This window comes from Patagioenas fasciata, chromosome Z (genome assembly GCF_037038585.1).
Source record: "Patagioenas fasciata isolate bPatFas1 chromosome Z, bPatFas1.hap1, whole genome shotgun sequence".
In the NCBI taxonomy this organism is placed as follows: domain Eukaryota; kingdom Metazoa; phylum Chordata; class Aves; order Columbiformes; family Columbidae; genus Patagioenas; species Patagioenas fasciata.
The window spans coordinates 63,949,088-63,965,249 of record NC_092560.1 but is presented as its reverse complement, the minus strand read 5'-3'; the positions used below and the strand labels follow the sequence as shown (position 1 = coordinate 63,965,249).

Sequence of the window (16,162 nt, the reverse complement as noted above, 5' to 3'; positions counted from 1 at the left end):
GATGGTGATGCCACCACTTCTCTGTGCAGCCTGCTTCCATGCCTGACAGCCCTTTCCGTAAAGTTTTTCCTAATATCCAATCTAAACCTCTCCAACTTGGCACGACTTGAGACCATTTCTTCTTGTCCTGTCACTTGCTACTTGGCAGAAGAGACCAACACCCTCCATGCTACAACCTCCTTTCAGGTAGTTGTAGACACTGATAAGGTCTCCCCTCAGCCTCCTTTTCTCCAGAGTAAACAGCCCCAGTTCCCTCAGGTACTCTTCATGAGTTGTGTTCTCTAATATCCTTTAATAACTTTATTTGCAAATAATGTGAAGTAATACATCTTGTTAAATACCTGCTGAATGAATAACCTACTTGTGAAACTGTCTACATTTCTGTTAGTCAAATACACTTATGATAATTTCTTTCCATTGATAGGTATCATCAATGGGAATAACACCTTTCTTTGTAGAAAATGTCAGTGAACTACAGTTGTGTGCCATCAAATTAGTGACTGCAGTAAGTACTTTTTAATTTGAGGTTTCATGCTCTTGCACTTCTGAGAGTTACTAGGGCATTCACATAGGGTGTATTTTCTCTATGGTGGAGAATTGGAGTTTAGAACTAATATTATTATTGCATGTTTTATAGTTTGACATCATAATCTAGGAACAGTATTAAATCTACCTGGGCTGCCCTTGTCTGCAGAGCACTCTATAGGAAGTAATACTCTATTTAAGCAAGGAACTTCTTAGTTTTGATTATGGTGTTTAAAGTGTTAACACAAACCCCTTGCTCTTACCTGTCCTTTGTTGTCTTAATAAATCTTATCAATGTGGCTTTCCTTATTTGCTATGTTAAGATTTGAATTTATGCAATGGAACAAGGTATAGAATTAGTAGAATCACAGAATCACAGGATGGTTTGGGACCTTAAAGACCATCTAGTTCCAGCCTCCCTGCCACAGGCAGGAGCACCTTCCACTAGACCAGATTGCTCAAAGCCCTATCCAGCCTGGCCTTGAACACTTCCAGGGATGGGGCATCCAGAGCTTCTCTTGGCAACCTGTTCCAGTGCCTCACCTCCCCTTTTTCATATTAAAGCCATTGCCCCTTGTCCTATCACTACATGCCCTTGTGAAAAGTACCTTTACAACTTTCTTGTAGGGCCTCTTTAGGTATTGGAAGGCTGCTATAAGGTCTCTCTAGAGCCATCTCTTCCCCAGACTGAACAACCCCAACTCAACCTGTCTTTATAGGAGAGGTGCTCCAGCCCTCTGATCATCTTTGTGACCCTCCTTTGGACTTGCTCCAACAGGTCCATGTCCTTTTTATGTTTGAGGCTCCAGAGCTGGATGTGGTACTGCAGGTGGGGTTTCACCAGAGCAGGTTAGAGAGGTAGAATCACCTCCTTCAGCCTGCTGGCCATGCTGCTTTTGTTGCAACCCAAGATATGATTGGCCTTCTGGGCTGCAAGCGCATATTGGTGGCTCATGTTTAGCTTCTCAACAGCCAACACCCCTAAGTCTTTCTTATCAGGGCTGCTCTCAACCCATTCTCCACCCAGCCTGTATTTGTGCATAAATAGCATATGTCTTTGTAATAAATTATTTTCATACTTGGGATTGCACAAGTAGGATACTTCTGCATAGCAGAATAAATTATTCTTAGAAGAAGTGGCAATGTGAAAAATTCACAGGTGAGATAAAGTATTATTTCAGGAAAAATGTAGTGCAACAGAAATGTTCTTGTTCCAGTGAGAGTTTTCTGTCTTTGTATGGATGAAATACTCCAGTATTCTGCCTGAACGAAACGGGGGTGGGGGACCAAACTCTATAGTCCTAACCCTGTAAATTGAAAGAATATGTCATGTCAGGCAAACACTAAAGTTTAGGATATGAAGGAAAATAGATTTCTCAAGTGTGCTCTACAACCATACGTTTGTTCATGTAATTTGTGTTACCACAGAGTTTTGCTCTGTACTGAAAGCTTTGTATTACACCATTTGACTTTCCTCTACAATATACTCTACCATTGACAGGAATTTTTAAAACCTAAGGGATTTTAAGAGCTATTACACATTTATGTTATTTGAAAATGTTTAGAAATCTATATTTTAAAAATATTCTATGTTTTTATAAAGAAATGCTTGCTTTGAAAGGATAACCTAATATATTAAAAATAATATATGCATTATTAATTATAATTTATTTGTCATGCAAAGTTTATTTTTGTATATAATTTTTTACAATATATTTAGCAAGTGGTACTTTATATAACAATAAATAATTTTTTAACAATCCTGTAACTCTTGAATAGGTGTTCTCCAGGTATGAAAAACATAGGCAGTTAATACTAGAAGAAATTTTCACTTCCCTTGCGAGGCTACCGACTAGCAAGAGGAGTCTGAGAAACTTCAGGTAACTTATTAAATAGATAATAACTCCGAGACAGTATTATTTACAGTTACGTAGTTGTGAGATTTTAGGATTCAATATTAACTACTTCTCATCTGCAGCTCCACAAGCTGTGCGTTATTAGAGGTTGATATTTCTAAACAGTGAGAGCCTGACAAATGTTTTGTACTAATCACTGGTTTTTATGCCATCATATTTGTGCCTCCTTACAAAAGTAATTGAAAGATCTTATTATTTGTCTCACTAAGGACATAAATGAGTGTAATGTTAGTGTGCATTCAGAGATTTTTTTTTTTTTTTTTCCAGTTCTTGTTTCTGTTTGTATGGAGTTACATAATTTCTTTATTGCTAAAGCTCAATAGGAAAATTCTGGCTGGATTTCTTTGAGGCCATACACAGAACACTCTTCCCAGGAAGGAAATCAATCTAATATCCCATTGAATTAGTTTCATTTAGGAACTACTCTGTTTAACTGTTTTTGAAGATTCCAGGGTGGATGAACAGGAAATATCCAGGAAAAGAAATATACTGAAACTTCGAAGTTGAATTCGGTGACCCCAGTATTAACATGACTGCTTGTTCCTATTATTTTCTACTGTTTTAGTTATACGCACTGAGAGATCTAGCAAACAGAAAGGTGTTAAGAGTAGGAGCATAAACGGTGTATATGCTTTTTGCATTAGGAACTGTATCACAAGGAAGTCACTATCTCAAGGCAACAATGACTGTACTGTTTATAAAGCCTTAACTCTGATCTGGTAAATGGCATTTCGTAACTGGCTACAGTCATGAAGGGTATAGCTTACACAAAATTTGATATTAAAGGTTTTTCTCTCTAAAAGTAGTTAAAGATAACTTCATAAAGATCATAATTACTATCTGTTTTATGTGACCTTAGTACTTTGATAATTTGGGGAGGACGACATAAGGGTTTACCACCTTTTCGTATCGTGAAGGATAACAACAGGTGGTGTTCGTGTATCTGTCAGTAGTAAATACCACACTGTTGCTCAAGTTATATCATTTGGAAGGGGAGAAACGTGGCGTGTGTTCGTACTGGTCTTACTAAATTAAAGATACACTTACACATTTGCATGCTGAAGTCCATAGTCTGTCATGCCACCTCATACTATCATAGGTGTAACTCTTGTAGAAGTCAGTCCAGGTCAGGGTCACTATTTATTTGAAAGTCCTGCACATTTCACATACATTTAATAATATATAACTAATAAATTATTAGGGAAATGGTCTGGTGTAATTTTTTTTGTGTTACATTTGAAAAGGATATGGCATTATGAGTTTCACAAGTACTGATAGCCCATCTGTAATCTGTTTCAGTTCATCTCTTCTGCTTGAGAATAACACTGCTTTTGTTAGACCAAATCTTACACTGCATAAGAGAAGGAAAGGACTAGATAACTGTTTAGAATACAGATCTCTAGCTGTGGTAATAATTTTAGAAAGGTATTATATAGGACCGAAACTTTTTGGTTTCTCTTGTCTTTTTTGTTTAGTTTTAGTGTTAATGCTGTCTTTTCTTATTCACAGGTTGAACAGTAGTGACACTGATGGAGAGCCTATGTATATTCAGATGGTAACAGCACTAGTTCTGCAGCTTATTCAGTGTGTGGTGCACCTGCCAACAGCAGAAAAAGATTCTCATTCAGAGGAGGAATCAAACAAAAAAGTAAGATTTTTTTTTTTTTTTAAATGCCATACATTTTGGTTTTAATGTAGGAATCAAACTGTGTGTTTTTAGATATAGTATTGTATTATGGTGCTCTAATAATCAAACATAAAATTATGTCTGCTGTAGTTATTTCATGCATGAGAAATGTTGATCTGGAAATCATATTCCTGTGATAAATGTATCTTGTTATTTTTAGGTGGATCAAGATGTGCTTATTACTAACTCATATGAAACAGCCATGAGAACAGCACAAAACTTCCTTTCTATTTTCCTTAAGAAGTAAGTACAGTTGCATTCTTTAGCATATTGATGAGACCAAATCCAAATAAAGTCTGTCATATCTTTAGACAAAACTAACTACTTCACAATGATAAATACCTACTCATAAAGTTATTTGTAACATGTAGTTTATAGATCCCTAGAAGAGCTACCCATCTGGACAAAAATTTTATGAAACAGAAATTTTGTGGGGAGTTTTTTATATATGTAAGGATCTGTTTGATAGTTCATTTAAGATCCTTTTATTAAGGATCTCTTACTCATCTGAAGTCTGGAAGAGAAGTCTGAGTGAATATTTAAGCAATGAAACCATATTTATTCAGTCATAAGAATAACCAAGATATTAAAAAAATCTAAAAATGACTTCCATTTAGCTTAGGAATGTCAATAGCTCAACAGAGGAAAAAAGATCTAAGTCCTGATGTTTTTGTTTTGTTAATTTCTACTCTTGGCTATTTAATAGCCATCTAGCAATTTCTCTCCATACTTCTGGTATCATTAAAGTTATATGAACATCATATAAAAATGAAATGCTATCAGGTATGGTGTGGAGATTTTGAAGGGGGAAGAGTGTTGTTGTTGTTTTTGATTGGTTGGTTGTTTTTTACATTCTGGTTTTAACCTTTGTGAAGCATAATACTGAGACATCACTGTCAGATAAATCAGGCTAAGCTTCAGGAATATTGATAAAACACCTCCTAAATACCTCACTCCAACATGAGCTTTAGAATTTTACTTACTTTTTCAATCCATGTTAAAGTAGACTTAAATCAATAAATGCAAAATCGTAGGAAAAAATTCTGCTATCATGAATTATCTGCTTTATTTGCAATACAACTGTTTAAATTATTTCTCCATAAATTAACAAAACAATTTTTCTGTTAATATTTCAGATATATTTTTAGACTTGCATAAAACAGTTTTTCTGATTAAACATAGGATTGCTTCTGTTTATGTCAGAAGAAAGCTTAAATGACTCTTAAATTAGCTTACGAAATGCATTTTTCTTTTAAACAGATGTGGCAGTAAACAAGGGGAAGAAGATTACAGACCACTGTTTGAGAACTTCATTCAAGATCTTCTTTCCACAGTCAATAAGCCAGAATGGCCAGCTGCAGAGTTGCTACTTAGCTTATTAGGAAGGCTGTTGGTAAGGGATTCTTGTTTTTAACAAATTGTATTTATTTAGTTATTATAATGAGACCTGTTTATTTCAAATGAAATTATTACAGGAATGCTTTCTGATTGTTGACACACATGCAGCATTTAAGGATTTTCTTATATGTGTCACTATTATGTAGATAATGAGATTTGGGTTAGAGGGTCATTGATGTGGAGCTTTTTAGAGGTCGTCTGTATACAGTTCATCGTGGAAGTCCACTTTGGCTATTCCATGACATTTTCAACCTGAAAAAATGCCACTATATAGCATCAAATAAGTCTAGATATTCATTTGGAGTAAAGTCAGACTAATAGCTGTAATTATTTATGTTAAATATCTTCTCTGGAGTATTCCTTTAGCGCAGAACCTGAAAACAATTAAGTGGTTTGGTTTTTTACTAGTAATAGGATTTACTTACATTTTACAGAATGTGAATATTTTTTTTAACATGTTTTTGAGAGTTGTTCTTCACTATTACAATATAATTAACACAGTAGTGTCACGGAGGCACCCCGAGGCTGATTTAAGGGACAACAGGGTCCAAAACAACTTTTATTAAACCAGTGAGAAACAGGGTTTTAACATTCCAAAAGTGACTTAAATATAGGTTCGGGTATCAGTTGAGGAAAATTATTAAGGGGTAACAACTAGTACAACAGGCGGTCCACAGAGTACATACACGTGGCTTCACCCAAAACTATGCTGGAACCACCCTCGAGTCCCAGAGGAGTACACACTTGCCTGAATCCGGTTTCTGGATTATTCTTAAAGAGATAAAGGTAAAGCGTACACTCGCGATTCCGCGAGTGTAAATTTATAATACACTCGCAATTGTGCGAGTGTTTTACTTACGCACGTGGCAGCAAGGCAAGCAGGGTCTCAGCAGCAGGATCTCAGCAGCAGGATCTTGCTCGTAGCTCCGAGAGACCGGCAACAATTGGCTCAGTCTCGACGAGAGTCCCGTTTTTATTGGCTGATCAGACCTGACTGTAGGCATTCTAGAAGCTTCTCTGCACCCCCACACCGTGTGTGGGGCGCCCCTGAAGCCTCCAAACACCCCCCACGCTGGTCACAGGCGCCCAGCGGCTCACTGGCGCCTCGGCACTCCCTTCTCCTAATGGCCCTGGCCAGGGTGCTCTGGGCCAAACAAAAGAAGCTGTTAGCCTCAAGTAGCAGAGAGAGGGAGATGTGCCTACTCCCTCCATATTGAAGGAGGTGTGGGGAGAGAGGGGGGGTTTGCATTCTGCCACAAGTAGTTTGAGCTGTTTCTTGGAAAAATGCTTTATCATCCTGTTCCTGGTAAAATGTAGCTTTCTTTGTACTTGTGTGAATAATGGGGAAGTTACATTACGGTGCTTAAACTCTGTGTTATTGCAAAAGGTATCTTCTGTACTATTTGTGCAGTTTTTATTAAAATATGTATTTTAAAAAACTAACAGGCACACTTGGGAGGAAGAGAGAGAGAGACCAAATAGAGGGAGAAACATTAATGTAAATAGCGTATCTGTGATGGCATAGGAAATTGCATTATTTTATGCAGCATGAAAGTTAGGTGGAATGTTTAATGAGGTCAAGCAATGTTTTGTGAGAAGAATCCCAGTTGCGTAAATAAATATTTGCTTTTAACAGTTTATTCTGTTTTCTTAGGTTCATCAGTTCAGTAACAAATCTACAGAAATGGCATTAAGAGTTGCGTCACTTGACTATCTTGGAACTGTAGCTGCAAGACTGAGGAAAGATGCAGTCACCAGCAAAATGGATCAAGGTTCTATAGCCAGAATCCTCAAACAGGTGTGTAAGAGATCCCATGCCAGCTGGATTGAAATGTATCCACACAAATATTTGAAAATTTTAAATAGGTTTGAAAAACTGGCCTTGTGGAGAATCAGACTTCATCGTTCAGATTTCTGAAGCAAATATACTCAGTTTTTAAGTATCACATTTATTAGCTCATCTTCAGTCTACCATCTCTGTAGTGACTGTATGAAGTGGTTAATTACAGTGGTTAAGTGAGTTTGCTTTTGACAATACAGAGGAAATAACAGAGCAACAGTTGGGTTCTGTCTTAAGTGACCTTAAAAATTTGTAGGTATGTGTATTTTCAAAGGAATATCTGAGCTTCTGGCACTCATATACAGATTGTAAAGAGTTAAACTGTTAGACCTGTAAGATTAGACCCTTTTGGCTGCTGTAACATTAGCAGCTGCAAGGACCTAAGGATATCTATATATAAGCTGTATATGGGGAGAAGTACATTGTCTCATGTTCATATACAAGATCATTGTTTGATCAGGATATACATAGAATCACAGATTGGTGTCATCTGGACTCCATCCACTGTGTCATTGATGAAGATACTAAACAGTACTTCCCTTATCCCCTGATGTAGTCACTTCATCACAGAAGGCCACTGGGTTGGTCAGGCAGGACTTGCCCTTGGTGGAGCTCTACTAGCTGTCTTGAATCACCTCACTGTACTTCATGGTGTGCCTTAAATAAGTATGGGAAATATATATTTCCTTATATATTTCCTATTAAATAACCTTCTGGAAAAAATACATGCTGTTTTTAAAATTAATACAGTTTAGATATTACAAATCCGATATATAGTCTCTGCCACTAGTGTTCACGTGCGTATTTCTTATCTAATGTTTTTTGTGTATCTTAAAAGTACTTCACAGGAAAGTTAATATTGCTCTGTTTGGCAGATAGGCTTTATGCAGTAGGTGACATTTTTTTATAAATATGTTTGTTCAGCAGCTTTTTGACTGATAGAAACTTAGTTGAATCTCAAAAAGCATGATTCTTCAGTGCTGGAGCTCTGGTGGTTTTGGGAACAACCTCTTCTAAGTTCTTTTCTAATTCGTGCACACTTGCTGCGTTTTCTTTGTGTTGACACTTTATCCCTGAAAACAGTTACACCGAATATTTTTACAAAGGGATAAGTTATTTTTATTTCTTGGATGGTTCCCACACATTTTATTGCTGTTTCCTATTTCTTTTTATTTTATTTTTTTACCTTTTATCACTTGTTCACATGAGAAAACAGTCTTATCCTGGCCTTTATCTTTTTTTATGCTTTAAAACCATAGTCTATATTAGTCCCTATGCAGTTCATAATTAATTGCTGAAAAATTGTTAATGTTCTGCAATTATCAAAACAACTGCTATCAGTGTATTTTGTATGTGGACATTCAGATTTTTAGATTATAATTACCACTGTGCAATTTTTTTTTATATAACTCTTTTTCAACTTCTGACAGGTTTCAGGAGGAGAAGATGAAATTCAACAGCTGCAAAAGGCTTTACTAGATTATCTGGATGTGAACACAGAAATTGATGCATCTTTAGTGGTAAATTTCAGCTTTCTATTGTCAAGTGTATACAAAAACTTTCAGTAACGTGTACTGAATAAAATAATTTTCAGTTATGCATATTAGTGCTTCATTTAATTTGATACTCCAACATATACTTTTGGCTCAATCTCCTTATAAATCTGTTAATTTTCATTTTTGGATTTGTTGTTTTTGTTTTCTTTTCATCCTGCTATACTTCTCCAGTTTTCTCGGAAGTTTTACATAGCTCAGTGGTTCCGTGATACAACTATGGAGACAGAGAAAGCAATTAAATCTCAGAAGGATGAGGATTCATCTGAAGGAACTCATCATGCAAAGGATGTTGAGACCACAGGACAAATCATGCATAGAGCAGAAAGTCGCAAAAAGTTTCTTCGGAGCATCATTAAAACTGTTCCCTCACAGTATGCATTTAAGTATGTTTCAGTATCGCTTCTTTCTTTATTAGCCATACTTTCGATGTTTGAATAAAACATGTCCTTATTAATGTATGTAATTTGTGGCAGGATGAATTCTGATACTGTGGACTATGAAGATGCATGTTTGATTGTTCGCTACTTGGCCTCTATGAGGCCGTTTGCCCAGAGCTTCGATATTTATTTGACACAGGTAAACTGCGCCAGAAGACTTAGAACAATGAAACAGTTGCTTTCTGATTCTAAACACTTTTGCAGTAATGTGCGATATCTGTTCATTGTTGAACACAGGTATTTAACAACCCATGATAGTACCCTGCACTTTTTGTATTCTGAATTGACGACATGAGTGATTATGTTTCTTGTATGCATTTCGTGTGGCATAGTCAACTTACATTATTTATTTGTCCATGTATGTGTATGGCAAAATCATTATAATTAGATGTATATGGTAAGAGAATAGTTACAAAATGTTGAAATAACTTTCACAGTTTCTGTAAGATGCGTGCATTGGGTAATACTAACTCATGAAACTGACTTAATTTGATTTGAAAATAGAAGCCTTGCTGGTTAGTTGCTTGCAATGCATGTTACTATCACTTGGGAAGCTGTTGTTTGACCAGTGTTGTTTCTTCACTTTTTCTGAGAGTAGAACACTAATATGTTGCATGGTGACATGTTTGAACTCCAGTACTAAAGTTGTGTTACTTCTGATTGATCTGCATACAGAGCCATTCCTAAAGTTATGGTCCCCAAATCCAAGTCTCCTGTTAAAAGAACAATGCTGAAAGCCATAACTGAATGATGAAGATAGTTTAAAACAAAGGGACTTAAAGTGAACATGAGGACCCTGTAAAAATCCTGTTTGGATCAGTCTTACAGACATAGGAAATCCTAATGAATATTTATGCTCAGTTATGAGTGCCATGCATGCACCTTTTTACTGTCTGAGAAGATACATTCTATTTTTAGTAGACAGATATACTTATTTTATTTAAATTGGTTTCATGTTCTTTTGCTACATTTTTGCCTGTTAAACATTGTTTGCTACCTTCCCAAAGTAACTGATCTTTTTGTTCTCTTAAATAGATTCTGCGTGTACTTGGTGAAAATGCAATTGCTGTTCGAACAAAAGCCATGAAGTGTTTGTCTGAGGTTGTTGCTGTAGACCCCAGTATTCTAGCCAGGGTAAAAAATTAAAAATCCATCATGCATGTGTTCTTCTGTCATGCTTAAAATAAATGTTCATTTCTTATTTTAAATCTGTTTTGTTTGTTCTTTTTCAGCTGGATATGCAACGAGGTGTTCATGGACGGTTAATGGACAATTCCACTAGTGTACGAGAAGCAGCTGTAGAGCTTCTTGGCAGATTTGTGCTCTGTCGTCCTCAGCTTGCTGAGCAGTATTATGACATGCTGATTGAAAGAATATTGGTACGGTGACTTGTGGTATTTATGGTAAAATAAGTGACATTGGAAAATTTGCTGTCAACTCAATTTACTTGTTTAATAATATTGAATTATGACCCCAAGAGTAAATTACATCTTATTGTTTTAATGGAGAACATCATGTTTTGATGGAACACTTGTTTCCAGTGAGACCTTGTTACATCAAAAGGCAAACATATATAGAAAGTTGTACTGCATCAGAACCGGGATTATATTCCTTTTGATTCCATTATTAAGGTACAAATGAGGTGAAATGAGGAATTTCGCCACATCTGTGAAGTCTGAAGTATGGGTCACTGATGGCAGTTCAGTAGTGTTGGTGATGAAGAGCAGTAATCTAAAGTTCCTGTTTGTAATCCAAAAGGGCGGGGGGTGGGGGGGGAGGAAGGATAAAACTACTTTGCTTTTTTCTGCTATTTTTGGTGTTTTAAGAGGCTTCTTATTAGAGCCTTTGTACAAAAAGTGGGTTTTGTATGGGCATTCAGGTAATATGCAGTGTTAATTTAGCTGTAAGATAACACAAGCTTCTAATATCCATGTCGGGTTTTTAGTCTAATACTACTCATTGCTGTAGTTACATGATCAAACATGTTTGTGAAGGGTTTTAGAGATAAGTAGCCTCCCGTGCATATGAGCATGCATAAAGCAATTCATCCTGACATTCCAACTCAACAGGTTTTGAATAAGGTAATATGAAGCTCCTCATCCGTCTAGGAAAATGGAAAGTATTTGTTGCATGTATCTTATCCATAATGTTTATCAAAAGGCTTGTAGTATTACAGTCCAGATCTACAATTATCTTTTGTTTTCTAATGAAGTGACTAAAACATCACATCTATCGTGTAAGATTTCAGTTTAACAAGTGGAATTACATATTTGCAACATCATGAGCTCTTAGATGTGAGGGTATAAATGGAGGAAAGCACTTCAGCATTCTGAGGACTCAGACAGAATTGCTGCAAATAAAGTGGTACAAATTATGGAGTGCCTTTTGTAAAAAGGCACTCCAGAATATTGTAGATGCCTTTTCTAAGTAAACCTTGGAAGTCAGATTGGGTGGTCTTCAAATATTAATTCATATAATGCATAATTTAATTCCTACGGTTGATCTGTTTAATGAGTGTGTTGCTTTTTTTCTTCACAGGATACTGGTATCAGTGTCAGAAAAAGAGTCATAAAGATACTTAGGGATATCTGCATTGAACAACCAACATTTCCCAAAATTACAGAGATGTGCGTCAAGATGATTCGGAGAGTCAATGATGAAGAAGGCATCAAGGTAGAATGAAATGTATCCTTCAGGATTCCAATAATAATTATTTTAGTGGTTTTATTTTTTGACCAAAAAAAATATTGCATTGCTTTTTTTGTAATATTTATGACCACTGTTCACTTTTGCTTTTTGAGAACAAGTATCTTAGCTTTCTGAAATGCTCTTTAGCTTCTTTTTCTTTCTTTTTTCTTCTCTATTTTCCTGAAGCTCTTACTGAGTACCAGGACATTTTTAAAAGTTATTTTCTAGAGTTGTTTTTCCTTCGTGCAGTTGTTGTCTCTGGTACTTCTATTTTCTAAAACTTCTTTCTGCAAATGAAATAAACTTTAAGTCAAAATTAAGTATTTGATGTTAATATATGCCAGATTTGTAAGATCTGCATATAAAATATATAAAGTATTTATCTGTGCTGATTTTGCATTAATTCTGAATGCTCAATGAATCAGTTATTACCCCAGAAATGTTACTTACTCGTCCATATTGTAGTCTTTGTGCAATGTGTATGCAAAAGAGCACAGAACTCAGATTATTTGTTAAATCGTAAACCTGACAATGATGGCTTTGTTTGATTTGGCAAAATAATTTTAAAATTTTGGGCTAATTAAGAACACACCTGTAATAATTTTGTATCACACTTTCACTGGTATTTGAACACCGCCGCTTTAAAGCTGCAGTGTATGTTTTTACCATTTGAGGTACGGAGATGCCAAGTAGCTCTGAGAAGACTGTTAATCAAGAAGTAGATGAACAGCTGGATGAAAGGTTCTGCAGTCAAAGGAAGATGACCTTGTTCTCTCTCCCCCTTCCCTTTGCCTTTCTCACAATGTGAGAACAAATTAGGCATTATCTTCAATGAATGAGGAGAGCTTCTTACAACCGTATGCCTTATAAGTAATATAGGAATAATTTTGTTCACTTTCATTCAATTCCATTTTTTCCATCATCCAAAAACGTTGGAAGGGAATGTACTTCCTACAGTTGGGTAGAACGGCTTGTCTTTTCTCTCTTGCACACCTTGTCACAGTTGTTTTCAAAACTCCAGGGTAACCTACCGTTGCTGCTAGTTCTGCTGTAGAAATCATAAACTTGTGCTCAGTCGTCAGCTTCTCAGGGTACTGTGTTTTCCTGAGGAATGCAAATCAAAGCAGGAAGGTGGTAACTCCATTTTCTGTTGCATCAGTTCCAAGTGGTCCTTTTGCTGAAGATTGCTTAGAGCGCAGCTTAGCAGTAGAACTGTGTCTGTCTTAGATAACATTTGCTACGACGGTCAGAATTAAGTTGAATAATTCCTTACAAAATGGCATGTATAATCAACAAATCTATTGTATGGATGTATTAGAAATAATAGATCTATGCCAAGATAAGTTTATGTATTTCTGCTAATATTTTTTTTTCCTTCAGAAATTAGTAAATGAGACATTCCAGAAGCTCTGGTTTACTCCAACTCCACACCATGACAAGGAAGCAATGACAAGGAAAATACTAAACATCACTGATGTGGTATGTTTAATGAATTTGAGTTAGGTTTTGTGGAAAATCTGATTGGTTTTAGTATCTTTGAAATATTGTCTGGTTTTTTTAGAGTACAGTGGTTTAATTGTCAGATGGTTTTCTTTTTATATCTCCTGGCATTGAATATGTGCCAAAAATATTCACGTGATGGAACAGTCTGTAGGAAACTTTAAATGCTCACTAATCTGCTGGCAATGATAACTGAGGCCACACTATATTCAGGTTGGATTAAAGACTTGTTTGGTTAAAACACAACAAATTTCTATTATGTTTCACATTTTTCCAGGAAATGGTAGTAGCAGCATATAGTTGCGCCTAACTAAGAAGTTGTCACTCAAAAGAACATTTTTCTTAAACAACTGATAACGTTAATTTTGAAAGGTTAATAAGCTGTTTTAACAAATACAGGATCATGTTCTGACTTGATATTAACCAGTATCTGCATAATTGTCTGCAGTTTTTAGGATCAGCAAATTAAATAGCATGTCTCCAAAAATAACAAAATCTATTTCAGATAAAATGCTTTAACTTGTAATGAAAATGTGTTGTGTAAAATCACTGTACCGAGAAGGTGTTTTAGTATCAATTATACCAAGATGTAAATATCAAATAAAAGTACTCATTTCACTACTTAAACTTATGGGTTTAAACTTCATCCCACTTTTCAATATTTTTACAAAATGGTAGTCCAGTTTGTGTTTTTCCAGACTGAGAAGTTAGTTGATTTGACTTCAGCTTAACTTTCAATTCTCCTGCCAATTCCACTTTGGAGCACCTGTGAGCTGTTCCTGACATATGATGCCAGTGAAGGCTTTGTTTATATAAAAATATATATACATACACATGCATGTTCATTTTTAATATGTCAGGCTTATGTTTGTGCTTTAACCTAAGCAAGATGTTCTATGATCTCCAGTAAAATTTGTAGACCTTGTGTTGTATGGAATAAGAATTCTGAAGTCATTTAAATGATGAGAAACATTTTTCAAATGCAGAAGACAGTTTCGTATCTCCAAAGAGATAAAATCATTGTACTGAATGCATATGAATATATAGCTATACGTGTTTACTGGTCTTTTAAAATGCTGTTTGTACTGAAGACATTTTTCTTCAGATACCTTTTTTGTTAACCAGTTTCTTCTCATAAATACTTCTAGGTTGCAGCTTGTAGAGATACAGGGTATGATTGGTTTGAACAGCTTCTTCAAAATGTAAGTAATGAATTTTGAATGTATGATAGAATTTAAACATATCTTTTGGTACTAAAGCACACTGAAGGGACTACAAAAGCAATCCTTTACAGTAGGCAAATTCAATTCATGCTCTTTAAATACTGACAATTTTTTTAATCTTCATTGATGCAATTTTGTCTCTGACAGTTTCTTTCTTTCCATATGACCTGTTTTAAAAATGTTTCTCCTCTTGGTTATGGGAGGGGTTTGGGTTGGTTGGTTTTAGTTTCATAGTCTTCTCAATAATGGCAGAACATGAAGTCCACAGCTAAGATACTTAATTCTGAATTGAAGCATCTAGTGTAGTGTAGATTTTTTTTTTTTTTAATGATAAGTGTGTTTTCACATCCAATGTGTTTGTTACATGGTTTATAGAAGAAGTGAATCTTCAGAGTATAGGTTGCTTCTATATTATACTTTTTTTTTTTTTTTCCCTAAGAATTGAGCTTCCTTTGTCTTTATCTCTTAGCCTACATTGTTATTCTTCTCTACCTCTTGTATGCACTGGTTAATTTTTAAGCAAAAAACCCTTCTGATTTTACTTTAGCCTGGAGTGCCATGTAAATAGGTAGCCAACTAAACCAGAGCTTCATCATGCCTGTGCTGAAGAAAAGGCTATAGTATGGTCTCAATCCTTCTTAGGTATTAAAGGATCTTCATGGACACAATTTCAGTACCTGAAGTCATACAGAAGGCAGCTAACTGATGAAAATGTTCATAAAACTATGTTTCATGTTCATCTGATTTTTTTTTTTTCTCAGTGTCAAAACCAACTTTACTTTTGAATTTGTTTTTTTTTTTCCTAAACATTTTTTAAAAACCTTCTAAATGCTATTAGTTACTGCTGGCAAGTATGACGATATTACTGGTTTTGGCATTATTTCATTAAGCACAAACTTAGCTTTCATCCCAATGTAAAAAATCTGTAGCACTTTTCTGGGTTTTGTTGTAGTTAATTCTTCATCTCATGCATTGTTGCTTGATTTTTTACTTCCCTTAATGTTTTTCTTCACCATATAACTTTTATGAAGAAGTTAAATACTTTTGTAGTGTAAAATCCTTGTGTATAGGTAGTAATTGTTAAAAAACCAGCATGTATCCAATATAAATGAATGTTTTCTTAATACTAAGTCATTTTCTGTTTAATCTGCTACAGCTGTTGAAGTCAGAAGAGGATGCCTCATATAAACCTGTGAAGAAGGCCTGTACTCAACTTGTTGACAATTTGGTTGAGCACATTCTTAAATATGAGGAATCTTTATCAGGTAATATTATTTACAACCCCTTACTCAAACTCCTTTGAATTTTTTATGATACTGTAACAGTGGTTGTTCACATTACTACCAGGAGAAGTTACTGTTACAGAATTCCTGTCACAAAACTGATGGTAGT

The 16,162-nt window shown here is 35.4% G+C and overlaps 1 protein-coding gene across 8 annotated transcripts in view; it reads left to right on the top strand.

The window, feature by feature from the left end:
• Positions 1–16,162, top strand: part of NIPBL (NIPBL cohesin loading factor) — a 161,781-nt gene that overhangs the window by 133,543 nt on the left and 12,076 nt on the right. For all 8 annotated transcript variants that reach the window (XM_065860130.2, XM_071802483.1, XM_065860131.2 and 5 more), the window contains 15 exons: positions 425–505; positions 2,305–2,405; positions 3,951–4,089; positions 4,289–4,371; positions 5,389–5,521; positions 7,181–7,324; positions 8,797–8,886; positions 9,094–9,305; positions 9,396–9,498; positions 10,395–10,493; positions 10,592–10,738; positions 11,898–12,032; positions 13,428–13,526; positions 14,696–14,749; positions 15,927–16,035. In XM_065860130.2, coding sequence (XP_065716202.1) covers positions 425–505; positions 2,305–2,405; positions 3,951–4,089; positions 4,289–4,371; positions 5,389–5,521; positions 7,181–7,324; positions 8,797–8,886; positions 9,094–9,305; positions 9,396–9,498; positions 10,395–10,493; positions 10,592–10,738; positions 11,898–12,032; positions 13,428–13,526; positions 14,696–14,749; positions 15,927–16,035 — 1,729 coding nt within the window. The remainder of the gene's footprint in view (positions 1–424; positions 506–2,304; positions 2,406–3,950; positions 4,090–4,288; positions 4,372–5,388; positions 5,522–7,180; positions 7,325–8,796; positions 8,887–9,093; positions 9,306–9,395; positions 9,499–10,394; positions 10,494–10,591; positions 10,739–11,897; positions 12,033–13,427; positions 13,527–14,695; positions 14,750–15,926; positions 16,036–16,162) is intronic.